At 47.8% G+C, this 18321-nt stretch overlaps 1 protein-coding gene across 4 annotated transcripts in view; it reads right to left on the reverse strand.

The window, feature by feature from the left end:
• Positions 1-35: 35 nt before the first annotated feature.
• IKBKG (inhibitor of nuclear factor kappa B kinase regulatory subunit gamma) overlaps positions 36-18321 on the reverse strand; it is a 48736-nt gene continuing 30450 nt past the window's right edge. For 3 of the 4 annotated variants that reach the window (XM_020975602.2, XM_020975603.2, XM_020975601.2), the window contains exons 5-14: positions 17703-17764; positions 14313-14372; positions 13934-14057; positions 10609-10727; positions 8182-8334; positions 5784-5880; positions 3390-3539; positions 2951-3093; positions 2471-2559; positions 36-1966 (exon numbers count right to left, since the gene is read on the reverse strand). In XM_020975602.2, the coding sequence (XP_020831261.1) occupies positions 1809-1966; positions 2471-2559; positions 2951-3093; positions 3390-3539; positions 5784-5880; positions 8182-8334; positions 10609-10727; positions 13934-14057; positions 14313-14372; positions 17703-17764 (1155 nt within the window). In that variant the 3' untranslated portion in view covers positions 36-1808. The remainder of the gene's footprint in view (positions 1967-2470; positions 2560-2950; positions 3094-3389; positions 3540-5783; positions 5881-8181; positions 8335-10608; positions 10728-13933; positions 14058-14312; positions 14373-17702; positions 17765-18321) is intronic. The other variant, XM_020975604.2, reaches the window with a different exon arrangement.

Raw genomic sequence — 18321 nt, forward strand, 5'->3', positions numbered from 1 at the left:
CTGGAACCTAAAAGTACACACTTGAAACAATAAAATTATAGATGTTACCCACCATTGTTATTTAATGGATTTTCACAAATAACAGAAGTTTTTCAATGCAGTTCCTCCTCTTTCCCTGTGTTGAGAATATTGCCACTAAGTCACAGTGGCCAGGGATGGGGAGGGAGTGGGGGGAACCTACAAAGCAGCAAAGGCTTCTCTAATATGAGGCCACTGGGGTGGAGGTAGAAAAGTGGTCTGCAATCAGGAGTTGAGCCAGGTTAGAACCAGCATAAGAATACCCAGTGTGGAAACTTCACCAACAGAGATGTCAACCCATCTGTGGTTGAGTCCTAGAGTTTCCAGAGCTGCTGAGAAGATTGTGAATTGCGTGCTAGAGGCAGAACAAGAACCCAGCTGACTCCAGACTGTCCCATATCTATCCACTGTCCCATATTGTCTCTCAGTTATAGTTACTGGAGATTATGTGAGATTAAAAAAAAAAAACCCAAGCTCTCACTATACTTAATTTGACAAGGGGGGGAGGGGGTGAAGGACCTAGCCCTTTTAAAGCCAAAAGTAGTAAAAGAGGCCTCCTGAATTTATGAAAGGCTAGTTTAGTTTTCCCCAATCCAATAGTATTTCAGTATTATGCTTAGAATTGGTGTTGCATTTGTACTAAAGCGCGCAATGAAGAAGACTGCTTTGACAAACTTGGCCAATGGGATTTGGCAGGGAAAAAGATAAATCAAGTCTAGCACAGGTAGAGTGAGCACTGTGTAGCTGAACCCAATCTCTAAATTCTAAGTTGGGGGAAAGAATGGCAAGTCTTTATATTCAGTAACTATACATTAGTTACTAGTACACTCAGTACAAGTTTTAAGCATCACAATCAGGACAAGCGGCATGTTACAAAAGTCTGAATATAGCAAGAAAACCAACCCAGTGAACACAAAAGTGCTAGAATCTCAGTTCACTATGACAGTGAATCATACCACATCTGAATCTTTGGTATGGACTGCATGTTTCCCAAGCATGGACTAAAGCATAACCAACTGATCTCTACCAAGGAGGGGGGGTATGTGCTAGAATGCTGGACCTAAAGTCAGGAGAACCTGGGTCCCTTAAGTCTCTTCATTTCTGAACTTCAGTTTCCCTAGGTGTAAAATGGGAAAAAATAATACCTAAGCCTCAAGAGTACTGAAGGGCTCAAATATGAGAGAGCATGTAAAGCCTGGTTCAGACCTTAAAAGCACCACAGAAATGGCAACTAGTATAGACTGGCCCCAGTGGCACTTAATGCTTGGACTTCTCTCCCCAAGAGCCAGGGACAAGGGTCCCTCCCTGCCTACAGCAAGAATAGCCTAGGAGGGGCAGGCAGTAGCATCCCCTGCCCTGCTCCAGCTGCCTCTCTGTTCCAACAGAAAGGTGGCAAAACTGGGAGGCAGTGCAGGCTGGAGTCAATGGACCTGGATTTAAATGCTATCTCTGATGGCGATTATTTGTGTAACAACCTCCATGGGCCTCAGTTTCTCCTCTGTAAAATGCGGGGAGGGACAGACTGGATGGCTTCCAGTTTTAGATCTTCAATTCTATGATGCTCCTGCTCCAGAAAGGACTTAACATATAAGGTACAGCAAGGCAGGCAAGCCAGGTCAGGCAAAGAGCACACTAAATGAAAGAGGGCCATTTCACCATCTCTTCTAAACTTACAATCAAATGGAAATTGCTAATGATTTATCATCAAGGGCTGGGCAAGTAAAAACAAGCATGGGGTATGGCAGGGTGGGTTTGGTTATGCTGGGCCACATCGCTGTGTGGGAAAGGCATCACTCAATACATTCCATGACATGTATCTGCAGAGTGTCAATATCTGGGGCCTGATACTGACATTTCGGACAACAAAAATCTGGCTGTTCATCCGGAAGACTTCTCCTCTGGCCAGGTAGTATGGGATGAAAGGAGAGGTGATGATTGACAAGATGAACTAAGAGAAGAAAACATCTATTAGTCACTGCCACCAAGTTACACACACACATACACACACACACACACACACACACACACACATATATATATATGTGGGGAGTTAGGGAAATGACAACAAAGTACCTGTGCCAAAAGGGACCCAGACCACTCTTATAACATGGGGCCCTAAACTTTTTATGCTAAGTAGCTAGTCCCCTGACCCAAGTGGATGGCAATGTGGATAGGAGAGAAGGCCTGTCTCCCAGTGCATCATACAAATTCCCAGACAAATTCTGCACAGACAGAAAATAGGGCCCAGTCACCCACTCTACAGGCCAGAAAAGATTCCCAGCTCTACCAGATGGGCCCTGCAGGTGCAGCCCCATTAGAACAACAATAAGACAGCCCAAATAGCTAATTTCCCTTGCTAAGCTGTGGCTTTCTGAACAGGAAACCTTTCCACCTCAACTTCTATACAATCGCAACATTTTTGGCTAAAGGGTTCTAGGGACTTGGGACTTACCTGGCTGGGGCAAAGCTGGCTGAGGGTTCTCTACATGCCGTTTTCTCATATCTTCAATACTTTGAAAGCAGAAAGTTGTGTTCATAGCCCTTGGCAAACAAACTAGTAAGTAGTTGTGTCCCTCCCTTCCACCCACCCCACCCCACCCCACCTCACCCCAGGGTTGTGAAATCATTTCTCTCCTGTTTCTACTTCTTTACCATCCGTTTTCTCTGTAGCAGAAGCCAATGTGCTACTACAATTCCCCTGAAAACTTACTGCAAGGCCAACTTTCTTCTCATCCAGCTGGATGTCAGCCAGCTCTGGCTTAGACTCAAACTGAAACCAACCAGCTATGCTTAATGAGGTATTCTGCTACCTCAAGCCCATATACTTTAAGATATATTAGAGTAACCAAATGGGCATGAGAGACAGGCAGAAAAGCCTTTGCCACAGCTTGGGTCTCTCTTGATTCTGCTCCAGCCAAGCCAGGCGACTTACCGGGTGGTTTCTTTCGAGTCAACTCTCAGTTTGTTATACTCCCTCTGGAGCTGCTCCAGCTGATCTTGCAGAAGCTCCTTCCGCTCTGCCAGTTTCTCCCGGGCTTGCCGCTCTGCCTGGAAGTCAGCCTTGTAGATATCAGCCTGGAGGCAGAAGAATGGGGTCTTCTGAGTGGTCTGTCTGGATGACCACCCACATCCACTCCAAGCCCGTCCCAGTGAGGTGCCTCTTGGAACTTAGACTGGTCTGACACCAGGCCCCGCTCGGTAGGAGCTGCCTGGGCTTCGGTCCTGCTGGCACAGCCTTGGAGAGGGCCCTTCCAGGATGCCAGAAAACACTAACAGGTGCCTCCTCATTCAGTCCATTACCCACCCCACCCCACCCCCTTCGTACTCCTCTCTGCTGGCTGGCTGTCCTACGATGGACAGGAGCTTCTGACCTGTGCCTTCAGGACCGGGATCGTCTCCATCACTGTCTTGTGTTGTTCAGCCTCCTCCTTGAGTTTGTCAATCAATTCCTGTTTGGCTACCAGGGCCTCTTCTGCCTGTTGCAACTGCTGATTGAGGTCTTCCAACTGAAGATCCATTCCCTAAAGAGAAGTCGAGAGGAGCCTCCTGAGTCCTCAGGATTACCTGCCACACTCAGCAAACCCCAAAATGTACCAAGGAACAGAAACGATCACATTCTCTGCAGTACATTCTCCATGGTAGCAATGAGACTGGCTTTTAACAAATACACCAGAGTACGTGTCCCCTTGGGGCAGCTAGGCAGCGCTGCAGTGGACAGAGTGCCAGGCCTGAAGTCAGGAAGACCTGAGTTCAAATCCAGCCTCAGACACTTACTAGTTGTGTGACCCTGGGCAAGTCACTTCACCCTCTTTGCCTCGGTTTCCTCCTCTGTAAAATGAGCTGGAGAAGGAAATGCAAACCTCTCCAATATCTCTGCCAAGAAAATCCCAAATGGGGTCACAGAGTCAGACACAACTTGATAACTTATGTCCCCTTAGGAGGCTGCTCCAGTTCTAGAGCACTGGAGGGAGGACAATGACTCTCCTTTGAGAGGATAGGGGTCACATGAAGGAAAGCAGTCCCATTCCATTCTGGTCATCCCCATTTATAACCTTTCTCTCTCAATTCCCTGGATTTTAAGGGAAGAAGGGGAGGGGTTGTAATCCCTGACTCTCCTTTTTCAGTCCACTGTGGCTCCAGGCACTTCTGGAAATACTCTCTGCACCCTTTCATAGTTTCTGCCTGGCACAACCTCTCAAGGTCACTGGCACTCACACTACGTCACTGGCAAGCCCATAATCTAGCCAATATTACTAGAGAATTGGACCTCTGCTTAGAACATTATTTCTATGTGACAACTCTTCCCAACTCTGCCACCTACTAGATGTGACCTTGGGTTGTTTTGTTATCCATAAAATGAGGAAAACCTGGACAAGATGAACCCTGGGACGACTCTAAATCTAGGCTCCTCAGACTTGCATGAAAGCAAGCTGAGGAGGGTACAAAGCTAAGACTGAAGAGTCAGATGAGAGAAATGAGATCCAAAAAGATCTCAACACTGGACCACCTTTGACAGGAATAAAACGTAAAGTCCCCAAATATTCACTGCACAAATACAAGATGAGGAAGGCCTGGGTAGACAATAGTTCATGTGAAAAATAGCTGAGGGGGTCTGACTTGACTGCAAACTTAATAGATGATAACACAGCAGCCCACATCCCCCCCAAACCCTGTATTCGGCTGCATTAACAGCAGCCCAGTGGCCAAAGGACCTGTCAGACCAGAATGCCCTACGAGGGTCCAGGATCCTCTGACCCAATTCTCACGTCAGTCCTTCTCTTTTTATCCTGAAGAGACCTCCATTTTTTTTTAACTTTGCTCTTAGGGTATCCCAAAAGTCTTAGTGTGGTCTAAAGGTATGTGTTAGATTTTGGGGACATTCTGTACATATCATCCTAGATTATATTACAGTACTTGAAAACAAAATCATACCTTCTCAGTTTTTTGGAAACAAGCTGTGGGGAGCTCATAAGACAGGTACAGAGGCCTCCAGATTCCTAATCACTAGATTATCTTAACTTCTGCTTTTAGCACTGTTCCTAGAGTTGAATTCTTCCCACATTTTTCCCCAGATACAGCCCCAGCACTGAGAGTCTGAGACAGTGCTTTCCACAGAGATGCACAGGGCAGACGCTTAATAAATGTTTACTGACTGACTGCCTCTCTGGGCTTCCACTTGGAATTCTGCAAAATGGAAATGAGAATAGTAACTTCTTCCCAAGCTGTTGAGAGACTCAAATAAGAATGGAGAGGAAGTATGCTGCAGCCCTTCCATCATCACTCTCTGAATGTCACTCTTACTTAGCTGTGAGGCAGCCTGGGCCAGCATTTCTCTATTTCCCGGATGACAGAATGCAGTTTGGAGCAATGAAGACCCAAGAGACTGTGAAGGCTAGTCCTCTGCCCCACCACACACCCCATGCAGAAGGAGCCCTTCATCATTGACCAAAATGGAGATCAAGGCTCCAACAGCAATGGGAAAGAAAGCAAGACAATCTTCAATTAAAGATTCACAGGGCCCCAGCAAGTCTTCCCCTCACTGGGTCTCCATTGCCTCATCAATAAAATGGTTATATACCATGGCATACTTCCCATAAGCTGCTGTATGTGAAAGCCCTTGCATGCCAGTGAAGAAGGGGGAAGAGGGGCCCTGGGCTGTGGGGAGGCCCCTTTCTGGTGTGGCATTTCTAAGGCCCTAAAACTGGAGAAGGCCAGGGTGGAATGGCCCTGTAGTAGGCACAGCAGCTGACTGTGTATGTACTCACCCTACTGCGCTCACTGCTCGCTTGGCTATTCTTGATATGGTTGTCATATTCCTGAAAGAGCTGGTGGTAGGCCACTTGTAATTGAGCCAGCTTCCGCCTGAAAAGACCAGAAGCCCCATTTCAGAAGCAGAACTCAGCTGCCTTAACTCCAATGTTCCCTGTTCACCATGTGAAGGAAAGAAAAGATCTTCCTAGAAAATGACTCCATTCAATTTTCATCTATAAGACCAACCTCAAATGAGGGTCCTCTTCCATGCTGCTGCAAAAAAACAGGTAGGAGGCACAGAATGCAATGCCAGGAGCTGGTACACACCCTCTTCTACTTGGGCTGCCAGCCTTGGTCATTTTAACCTTTTTTTGGGGGGTGAGGTAATTGGGGTTAAGTGACTTGCCCAGGGTCACACAGCTAGTTAAGTGTCAAGTGTCAGAGGCTGGATTTGAACTCAGGTCCTCCTGGCTCCAAGGCTGAGCTCTATCGCACTGCACCACTTAGCTGCTCCTATTTTAACCCTTTTAAGACATCTCTCTAAAGTTGCACTAAGGAGATATTTTCACTTGATTTCCCTGGGATAAAAATGTTTTGGAGAATCAAACCAGCAAAGATGACAAAAGATGGAAATGGCCAATGTTAGAGAGACTATGGGAAAGCAGCAGGTTGTCAAAGAGAGCACTTCCTCAAAATATCTGTAGCAGCATTTTTTATGTCAGCAAAAAAACTGGAAACAAAGTAAGTGCCCATCAATTAGGGATTAAGTACAAATCGGTAATGTAAATGTCCTGGAATTTTACTGCACTGTGGGATAGGGACAGAGACTGAACATGTGATTTCAATAATATAGGTAACTGCTAAATGAGCAAACCCTCTCCCAATGTAGGATGGCACCTTCTCAGCAATGTGAAGTCTCATACAGTCATCTAAAACAACTGAACAGTCAGTGCATGGCAAAGGAAGGACAGAAAGAAGAAACTTAAAGACAAAAGGGGTCCCAGGGATTTCCCAAAAATCATTCAGGGTGACATCCAAAAGCTCCTTCCTTTATGTTTTGCCCAAATGGGAAGTCTTGCTGCCCAAGCAAGAAGGGAAGTCTTTTTGATAAGCAGGGGTGGGAAGAAATCTCCCTTCCACTGACTGACTAGAAACATGTCGTCTCTGTGAAGTAAGTAGGCTATCACCAGGGAACTGAGTCATGTAAAGTGGGAAACTGGGGAGTCATTTCTTATTAGGCTCATTTGTTGCTCTGAGGCCTCCCAAAAAAGGATAAGGTAAGGAGCTTTGTCTAATGGTAAGATCTAACAGATTTCTTGCTTCTCCCAAAACACTTGATAAGATAGTATCTAAACAGACCTATACCACATTCCTGATTTAACATCCATACTAAGCCATCACTCAGGCTGGTGGCCTGCATGTCTTATTGGTTCAATTTGGGGCTATTATCAACCTCACCCCCCTCCAAGGTAATCAACATTCCACCTCATGTCTTTATAGCAAGCACTAGGATCATAAGTCTCAGATCTTATGAAGGAAACTCAGAGGCCATCTAATTCAATCTCATTTTACAAAGGAGGAAACTGAGGCCTAGGGAGAAATAACCTTTTGCTAAAGATCACGAAGGTGTCAGAAGTGGAATTTGAACCTAGAACCAATGCTTTCTTCTATGACACACTGCCTCCAGATTTAACGATCCATTTTTCTTACAAGAACTAACCAGGAGCTAGGTAGTGCAAGTATCATTATCCCCATTTTATTGATGAGAAAAGTGAGGCTTGGGGACAGCTAGGTGGCACAATGGATAGAGCACCGGCCCTGGACTCAGGAGGACCTGAGTTCAAATCCGGCCTCAGATACGTATCACTTACTATCTGTGTGATCCTGGGCAAATCACTTAACCCCAATGCCTAGTCCCCCTCCAAAAAAAATGGGGGGAAAAAAAGTGAGGCTTGAAGAAGCCCAAAGTCTTGTTCAAGCTCACAAAAGGTAGTAGTCTCCAATGGAGCTTTTTCTGGATCACACTCTCTTCATGTGTAGCAGGGTATTCCCACTGTACCCACTTCCCTTAAAGATGGGAGGTGGGGGGGGAAGGGGGGGGAAGCCTGGGAGGAGGCTGAAGGGAGAAAAAGAAGAACAAGGAACCCAAGAATGAAGATGACAAGGAAGCAAAGGAGAGCATGAAGGAGCTCATGGGGCTGGGTTTGCTCCTGGGCCAGGCCTTGGTTGACACCAAGTGGAGCAGTATCCTGTGCTCACAACTGGCAGTGTGCTGCTGCCTGCTCTGATGGGGGTCCTGGGGAAGCCTTAGAAACTGTATCCTGCCTCAGGGCACTGCCCTAGTCCCCTCCCCAATCTCTGCACCAAGGGCACCTAAATGGCAGATGGCACCCAAAACAATGCCCTGCTCACTTCTCCTCAGATGCAGCCTGCCGCTCCATCCGTAAGGCAGCCTCCACATTCTGGGTCTGCATGCGCAGCTGGTCCACCTGCACACTGTGTTGTTTGTGCAGCTGCTCATTCTCGCTCTCCAGCTGCTTGACCTTCTCAGTGGCTGCCCGGGCTCTTGCACAGGAAGACAAGAGAAAGAAAGTCAGTGAGGGGCCATGGGAGAAAGAGAAGCTTGGGTCAAGCCCCCTAAGTCGAGCAGGACGACAGTGAATGGGATGATCCCCAGCCAGGTCTGTGGGCTAAGGATAGTCAGAGCTGCTGCTAATTAGCATACCCACACATAATTGGCCTGCTCCCACACCCACAGCGCCCAGCCCAACCCAAGAACTTCTGTTCTTCAGGTCTGCCTTTGACGGTCAGAGTCAAATGATCTTACCTGGACATGAGATGGGCCAGGGAAGATGGGAGAGAAGCACAGAGGGCATGGCCCTGGGTCCCACCCCACACAGAGATGGACTTACCAATGGGCCTAACATCTCATATCGTTCTGTTTTAAAAAATATTGGAAGCAATATTTCCCAATTTGTACAACATGGGAGTAGTGATCGCTATCTTGCCCCCAGCTCTATGTGTGGCCAACAGCAATTCTGATTACAGCTCAAATCTAAAGAATGCTCTAACATTTGCAATCCAAGTGCCACTGCAGAAGCGAGGAACTACAGAGCCCAGCTAACTCTGCTCTGGCTCTTTAAATAACCAGTCTATAAGTGACTGTCATTTGGGGCCACATGTCACAGTACAAAGAATGCATCCTGATTCCTAACTCAGTGGACCTGGGCTCTGATTCCACCTCTGGGATCTAAGACCTTTGTAAACTCACTTCATGCCCCTGGGCTCCAAAGGCCTCCTCTGGAAAAGGAGAGGACTGGCCTGAGAGATCATCTACTCTAACCCAATTTTATGGAGGAGGAGGCTAGGATAAGAGAGAAATGAATTCCTTGCTCCAGGCCTCAGGATGTTGTTTGAGGCATCACTCAGATCTCTCCTCACCTGCCACAGAAAAAAATGATTAAGTCAGAAATGAATGTCCTAAGGGAACTTGCAATTTAAGTACTTTTGATGAATCTCCTGTAAAGCAATTTTTTTTATGAAGAAAATAATTATCCCCTAATTTCTCTTTGGTGGAAATCTACTTTGCTGTGAGGAATTTATCATCATGAATATGATTATGAATATATGAATATATAAACTCAGCAATAATGCCCCAGTCTTATCTGACAGTTCTAAATTAGCTAAAATGAAGAGGCCCTTGCGCTCCTGGAAGTATGCTAATCAATCAGTCAATAAACTTTTATGAAGCACCTACTATGTGCCAGGTGTTGCACCAAGCCCTGGGGATACAAAAAGAGACAAAAGACAGGCCCTGCCCTCAAGGAGCTCCCAGTCTAACGTGGGAGACAACATGCAAACAAATAGATACAAGGCAAGCTTTGTAGAGAGAAACTGGAAATAATCACCAGAGGGAAGGCACCAGAATTAAGGGGATGAGGAAAGGCTTCCTGTAGAAGGGGGAATTTTAGCTGGGCCTTGAAGGAAGCCTGGGAAGCCAGGAGGCAGAGGAGGGAGCATGTTATAAGCAGGGGGAACAGCCAGCCAGAGAAAAGTCCCAGGGTTGGGAAAGGGAGGGTCCTGCCGCAAGAAAGCCAACTGCCATTAGATCAAAGAATACACAGGAGGGTGGGCGTGAGATCTAAGACTGGCGCAGCTTGTGGAAGGGTTTTGAATGCCAAACAGAACATTTTGTCTTTGATCCTGGAGGTACTAAGGAGCCACTGAAGTTTACTGGGCGTGGGGGGGGGAAGGAGGGGATATGACAGGATTGGCCCTGAGCTTTAGAACAATCACCCTAGTGGCCGAATGTCCCAGGACCCCTCAGCAGCTACTGCAGTAGTCTGTGTGGGAGGTGATGAGGGCCTGCACTGGAGTGGGGGCCATGTTAGAGGGAAAAAAGAGGGCGTATTCAAGAGACGCTATAGAGGTGAAATGGACAGGCCTCAGCAACAGATTAGCTATGGAGGGGGTGGGAGGGGGCGGCAAAAGACAATGAGGAATCAAGGATGACACCTCAGTTAGGAGCCTGAGAGACTGGGAGGTGTTGCCCTCAACACTGACAGGAGGTGGGGAGGATTTAGGGGAAAAGATAATGAGTTCTGTTTGGGACACACTGAATTTCAGATGTCTACTGGACATCCAGTCTGAGATGTCTGAAAGGAAGTTGGAGATGCAAGACTGGAGGTGAAAGGAGAGGTTAGGGCAGGAAAGGTAGATTTGAGAATTATCAGTATAGAGATGGTCATTCAATCCGTGGGAGCTGATGATATCCCCAAGCGAAGTAGGATAGTAGAAGAGAAGGCAGCCCTGGCCCAAGCCTGGTGTCCCCCTCCATACCGGTCCTCTAGGACTTGTTTGTCCTTGTTTGAAACCTCCAGGCGGCTCTGGCTCTCCTGCAGCTCCCCGAGCAGTGAGGTCACCTGGGCTTTCACAGATCCTTTGTCTTCCGTCAGTTGCTGCAGGGAAAAAGACAACGACTACATGTCAGGCCTCTGCTGTTCTTACAAGGCCTGTGTGTTAAACCAGAAGCAGGAATCCCAGCATCCTGGCAATGAAATTTGACCACACCCTTATTTCCCCAAGTTTAGAACGAAAAATTAAAAATGGAATTAGTACTCCCAAAATGAAAAGATGGGGACAGATTGTAAAGGGCTTTCAATGTCAGAAAACAATGTATGTCACCTATGAATTAACAGAGAGCCCCTGGAGTTTGAGGACAGGTACAGGGATGGGCAACCTGTGGCCCTCTAGGTCCTCAAGTGTGGCCCTTTGACTGAATCCAAACCTCACAGAACAAATCCCCTTAATAAAAGGATTTGTTCTGTAAAACTTGGACTTAGTCAAAAGGCCACACCCAAGAACCTAGAGGCCACATGTGGCCTTAAGGCCATAGGTTCCCCACCCCTGGGTCAGGAGCAACATGGTCAAGTCTGCAATTTGGGAGAACTGCTTTGGCAGATGGACAAAGGATGGATGCTCAAGTCGGCCCTGTCCTAAGAAAATCTTCCACAGATTCTTTGGGCCCACCTCCCTGCCCCTTCCATAGAAGGGGCGCTCATTGCTGGCTCTATTCCCTCTGCACCCAAGCATGAATCAACTCCTGGCCATCTGGTGTCCAGCCCCCACACAACTCAGTCCCAATCCACTACTGGGAGCCTTTTCTCAATTCTCGACCTCCTGGACTTCCGGGCAGCCTTTGGAGCTGGTCACTGCTCCTCTTCCTCCACTTAATATTTGCTCCTCTCTTGGAGGCAAGGACACTGTCTTCTCCTTGTTGTAACCCTAACTCTCTGCCCATTTCTTCTCAATTTAACAAAACATATATTCAATAAACATTAGGGGCTGACTGTAGTGGATCCCTAAAGACTGGAAGAGATACAAAGTTTAGATAGAGTCCTGCCCTCGTGGAGCTCAAAGTCTAGCAAAGCTTATGATGCTAACAGAAAATGACTTCCTTCTCTGGAATTCACCTCCCTTTAACACAGACATCCCCCAAAGCTCAGTCCTCATGCTTCTGCCTCCCTGGGCTTTGCTGACCACCTCTACGTGGATGACTCCCAGAGTTTCCAGGCCTACGCTCTCCTGAAGCCCTAGATTCTCATCCCAGCTCCCTCCTGGCTAGCTCTCCACAGCAGACATCCTGCCCATACCTGGAGCTCAACATGGCTAAATGTGGTCTCCCCCTTCCAGCCAGGCCCAGCCCCTCTTCTCTGCATGGCAACACCAGAAGCCTGACAGAGAGTGGGGGGCTATCAATGAACACCACACCCCCAGGGCCACCTCAGGTAATCCTCTTTCCACCAGCCCTCCTCTTGCTTGTGCCGCCATTAGGTACACAAACTCTCTCTCTGCCTCAGTTGGCTCCCCTGATTTTTTTTTTTTAGGCAATTGGGGTTAAGTGACTTGCCCAGGGTCACACAGCTAGTAAGTGTCAATTGTTTGGTCTGAGGCTGGATTTTAACTCAGGTCCTCCTGACTTTAGGGCCAGTGTTCTATCCACCGCACCACCTAGCTGCCCCCACCAAGTTAATTTACACACAAATGCCAGACAACTATCATCATGTCATTCTCCTTCCTCAAAAAACTTTCAATGCCACCACCCCTCCCCGCACTGCTTCTCAAATAACATCCAAATCTGTGAGTCTGGGCATTCAAGGCCCTCCACAATCAGCCTCCAACTTACTTTTCCAGCTGGGGGCACCACAGTGCACAGAGCAGCAGGCCCAGACACATCCTAGCTGTGAGACCCTGGGCAAATCACTTAACCTATGCCTTCCTCAGTAAACTTATCCGTAAAATGGAAGTCATAATAGCTCACTCCCAGAGTTGTCATGATGATCAAATAAGAACATAATTGCAAAAGCGTTTTGCAAACCTTAGAGTGCAATATAAACATTATTGTTATTTCTCCCAGCTTCTTTTCATGTACTCAAGGCCCCAGTTAAAGTGTGGCCTGCATGAATTCTTGTCTTGTTTTACGGTTACTTGTAAACATGTCTCATCTTCCTGTTTAGGGTCAAAGGTACAGGAGAACAGGGATCAAGTTTTATTGGTCTTTTTGTCTCCCCTGACATGTCAGGCAGGTTAAGAAATGTCTGCCAAATGAAATACCTCTTATCTCATCCTTACCTGGCACCACACAGCTCTCCCCTCCAGGCCCATCCTTCAAGGCTCCAGTTTGAGGAGGCCCAACATCCACGTGGGCAGCTCCTGGAACCCTCACTGATTCAGCCCCAAATCTATGCTGCTTTATCTGCCTAGCGAGCTCTTCGGGCACATGCCTCGTTCTGCACTCCAAGAGTGTGAGACGGTACAAAATCTTCAATCTATGCAGCTCCCAGAGCAACAGGCCCTGGCCTTCCACACAGGAAGCCTCTGGGGAATGTGTGGATGTGATGAAATGCTGGGACTTTGGATCAAAAGGGCCCACGGATATCATCAATTAACATGTCAGGAAACTGAGGCCCAGTCAGAAGAGCTGGGTTCAGATCTTCACTGTGCTACTTACTATCCAGATGACCGTAGGCAAGCCCCTTCCTCTCTGGGTTTCAATGGCCTCATCTATAGTGGTATTCAACGAGAGCACTTCTACACTCCAAATCTATAATCCTGGAAAGTCACTGAATCAAGGTCAGGGACAGAATTCAAGCCCAGGTTCTGTGATGCTAAATCCAGTATTGCTGCTGCCATCCCATCATGCTGCCCCCCAGGCTTCCCAGAACTGCTGCCTCTCCCTCCCCTCTGCCCAGGCCGGGCTTCCCAGAACCGCTGCCTCTCCCTCCCCTCTGCCCAGGCCGGGCTTCCCAGAACCGCTGCCTCTCGCTCCCCTCTGCCCAGGCCAGGCTTCCCAGAACCATGCCTCTCGCTCCCCTCTGCCCAGGCCGGGCTTCCCAAGAACCGCTGCCTCTCCCTCCCCTCTGCCCAGGCCGGGCGTCCCAGAACCACTGCCTCTCCCTCCCCTCCGCCCAGGCCAGGCGTCCCAGAACCACTGCCTCTCGCTCCCCTCTGCCCAGGCCGGGCGTCCCAGAACCGCTGCCTCTCCCTCCTCTGTCTCTTCCCTTCTTCCCCTTTACTTGCCCCAGGGCACTAAGTGTTCTAGTGCCACTGAGCCTAGGCAGCCCTGAGACCCTTAGTTCAGGTGCCAATCATAGTTCCTCCTCACCTCCAACTGCCTCTTCAGGGCCTGTAACTGCTGCTCGGCCCTCCTCTCCACATCTTTTTCCCTCACTGCCAACTGGGCCACCTTGCCCTGCAGGGACGCCAGCTCCTGCTTCAGCACCGTGTTCCTAGAAAAGGCAATCCCTGGCTGTTCCCTGCTCAGCAGTGAGTCAAGGTGTCCTAAGGCTGGCCTAGAACCCTGCTGGCCTGCACCATGACAAGGACTGCTGGGCATGATGGGGCAAAAAGCACCAGGGGATCCAAGACCAAAGAGAGAGGGCATGGCAGGAGAGGGCAGGACAGAGGTGTCTTTCAGACCCAGCACAGGTGACTGTCCCACTGAATGGGTGAAAACCTCTGGAGCTTTTGTACCAACAACTCACTCATTCTCAACATCCTGCATCTTCTTCTTCAGCAAGTTGTTTGAATCCTCACTCCTACCACTAAAAGAAAAATACAAGAAGGAAAAGCTGTTATGAGCCCTGTATGCTTGGAATCCCTCTCAGAAAAGGGGGTGGGGGGAGAGGGAGAAACAAACTTTTTTTTTTGGTGAGGCAATTGGGGTTAAGTGACTTGCCCAAAGTCACACAGCTAGTAAGGGTCAAGTGTCTGAGGTTATATTTGAACTCAGGTCCTCCTGAATCCAGGGCTGGTGCTCTATCCACTGTACCACCTAGCTGCCCCTGAAACAAACACTTATTTAAACACCTACTATGTGACAGGTGCTATGCTAAGCACTTTACAATATCCTCACATTTGATCCTCCCAACAACCCTGTGAGGGAGATGCTATAATTATTCCCATTTTTACAGACAGGGAAACTGAAGCAGTCAGAGGCAAAGTGACTTGCCCAGGGTCACACAGCTAGTCAGTGTCTGAGGTCACATCTGAACTCAGGTCTTCTGACTCCAGGACCAGAGATCTGTGTACTGTGGTACCCCCCAGCTGCCCCTGAGGCAATGAAGTCCTGGCAAAAGAAGCAGGACCCAAGCCAGCTTTCTGCTGCCAGAAGCTGAGCTGGCTCACCCACCCCTTTCAAGAGGAGAGGTGCTAGAAGGGTCTTTCCTCCAGCTCCAATCCTCATCTACGACCAACAGGGAACAGCCAATAGCCTGAATGTGAAAGGGGTTTCGGGGGTGCCAGTGGCCCATCCACTAACTCCCCAAACCTGGCACTTCTAGACCTCACCTATGTTCTGCTCTCACCTCTGCTGGAAGTTTCCATGCCCGCCATGTAATTATCAAATGAGATATTGTTTGTGAAACATTTAGCACAGTGACTGGCCCATATTTAGGCACTTAATCAATGCTTATTCCACTTCGTGCTTGGATTCTGTTTCTGGGTTTCTCAAAATGGCCAATCCCTTGCATTTCCCAGCCAGCCTTACATTGGTTTCTGGCTTTCTACCTTCTCTTACTTCTTCGCAGAGGTAGGGGACTATGGATGTGGAATACTGCATGTACCATCCAACTTTTTCAATATGCTGATTAGCTCTGTGTAACTGGCTTTGTTCCCCTTATCCCTTGTTATCAGGGACAGCTCTCACAAAAAGGGAGAAGAGAGACATCAGAAAATGTAGGTGATATAAAACCAAAAACATATCAATTAAAAAACCTTGTTTTAACAAAATGAAAATTATTTTTATCTAAAGCCACAGCCTTTAATGGCCTCAGAGAGCTACCTGGATAGGAAGAAAATGACTCGGGCATCTGCACAAGACCACTGTCCATTCATCTGAGACAAAGTGAGAATTTGACAGAACCTGCCATGGCTCCCTGCCGCCCCCCCCCTTAGCTGAGAACCTTGCTTCACATTTATTGAAAAAATCAAGACTGTTCACCATGAACTCCCTCTTCCTCCCTCATTTTCTCATCCCCTATCACTCAGGTGCCTTCTGTCCCTCTTTCTCCACTCTCATCTTCAATCTCTCCCTGTCTGCTGGCTCATTCCCTACTGCCTACAAACATGCCTATGTCTCCCCATCCTGAAAAAACCCTCCCTTGATCGATCCATTCTCCTCTTATCCTATTTCTCTTTTGCCCTTTAGGGTCAAATTTTTTGAAAAGGCCATCTACAATAAGAGCCTCTAACTTCTCTTCTCTCGCTCTCTTCTTAACACCTTACAATCTCACTTCCAACCACGTCATTCTACTGAAACTGCTCTCTCCAAAGTTACACATGATCTTGGTTGCCAAATCAAACGGCCTTTCCTCAATCCTTGCGCTTGACCTCTTTGCAGCCTTGGACAATGTCGATCACTTTCTCCTCCTGGACACTTTCTTCTCTCTAGGTCTTGGGGATATCCCTCTCTCCTGGTTCTCCTCCTACCTCTCTGACCGCTCCTTCTCTGTCTCTTTTGCCGGATCCTCCTCCAGATCACACCCTCTAACCATAGGTGTCCCTCAAGTTCTGTCCTGGACTCTCTTCTCTCCTCCCTCTATCCTATGTCACTTGGGGATCTCATTGGCTCCCATGGACAGAATGACCACCAGATCTACTTTTCCTGCCCCAATCTCTCTGCTGACTTCAAGCCTCCCATCTTCAATGGCCTCTCAGACACCTCAATCTGGATGCCCAATAGAGATCTCAAACTCAACATGTCCAAAACAGAACTCATTATCTTTCCCCCTATCTTCCTTCTCTTCCCTATTACTGTAGAGGGCAGCACCATGCTTCCAGTTCTTCAGGCTCACAACCTGATTCATCCTGCACTCTTCACTCTCCCCCACCCACCCAATATATCCAAGCTCCTACCAAAGTCTGCCGACGTTATCTCTGCAGTACCTCTCAAATACACGCTCTACTCTCCTCTGATACTGCTGCCTATCTAGTGCAGGGCCCTCTTCACCTTCACCCCAAGACTGCTTGCCTCAAGCCTCCCCCTCCTCCAGCCCATGCTCTATTCAGCCACTAAAGTGATTTTCCTAAAGTTCAGGTCTGATCAAGTCACCACTCTGGCCCCCCTTATTCAATAAGCTCCAGGGGCCCCCTATCACCTCCAGGATCAAATACAAAACGCTCCATTTGGCATTCAAAGCCCTTCATAACTTAGCCCCTTCTTCCCTTTAGTCTCCCTTATATGTATTCTCTGATCCAGTGACACTGCACAAACAAGATACTTCATCTCTCAGCTCCACACACACACTCCCCCTTCCTCCTCTATGACTACTGACCTCTCTGACTTCCTTCAACTTCCTCAACCCCTTCTAGTGCCTTCCCTCTGTTAATTATTTCCTATTTACCTTGTACACAGCTTGTTTTCTATCTATTTGTTTGCCTGCTGTCTTCCCCATTAGACTGTAAGCTCCTTGGAGGAAAGGACTCTCTTTTGCCTCTTTCTGTAGTCCCAATCTGGCACATAGTAAGCACTTAATAAAAATTTATTAAACAAACTAAATGAATGAAATTAATTTGGGTGTGCCAACTCCAGGTAACCAGTAATGCCATCCCTCAATCCCATTCCTACTATGGCCCAAAGTGGACTGGGTTACAGCAACGTCTGCCACCTTCAGGCAACCGAGCCCAGGAAGTACATTTTTGCCCGGAATCCCTTTTCCCTCATTGCCCCTTTCCATCCCCCTCCCTGCTGTCTTGTTTGAAACCTGAAGCCTCTCCTTAGGAAAATTATATTTGCTATAATAAAGCCCTGCTGTTCTACTGTGAAACCCCTTCCAAATCCCAGAAACAGGCTGTGACAGGTCACTTTGGAGATGATTCCAATCAAAAAACAATACGAGAGAAAGCAGATGACCCTAAAATACAGCAATGCTAACCTGCCACTTGCCCCTTGCAGAGATTCTGTCTCCAGCAGTCTTTGTGGTTGGATCCCACAGTCCTGAAATGCCAAAGAGAAAAAACCAGGCTTCACATAAGTAGGCACGCATATATGGTAAGCAATGTCTGAGTGATGTGCAGATCTGGTCTCCCTCTCCCAGAACCAGATCTACCCCTGGCTGAAACAGACTCTGTGCAGAGCAAGTACCATGGCTGTTCCTAGTTACCAAAAGGAGGGAGTCTTCTCTGGGAGACGCACCTGAGTCTGGGGACAAACCTGACACTGCACGGACATAAGCTAACTCCTACTAAACTCTCAGACAGGATCACTATTCTGCACTCCCTCCCTCTCTTTCCCAGAGTAACTCAGATCACTTTTTAAGCAATGGCTTAAAGTCATAGACAGTGTACACTCCTTAAATCTGCAGATGACACCCAACACACTGGCTGACAGGGTCAGGATCCAAAAGGACCATGACAGGCCAGAGGGCTTGGCCAAATCTAATAAGTGAAATGCAACAAGGATAAACATGAAGTCTTTGTCTATTGACTTTTCAGGCAGAATAGGGAGGAGGCATAGAAAGAAGCTGTTATTGTGAAAAGGGCCAAGGGGTATTA

This window comes from Phascolarctos cinereus, unplaced genomic scaffold (genome assembly GCF_003287225.1).
Source record: "Phascolarctos cinereus isolate Bilbo 61053 unplaced genomic scaffold, phaCin_HiC Scaffold_8;HRSCAF=390, whole genome shotgun sequence".
Classification (NCBI taxonomy): domain Eukaryota; kingdom Metazoa; phylum Chordata; class Mammalia; order Diprotodontia; family Phascolarctidae; genus Phascolarctos; species Phascolarctos cinereus.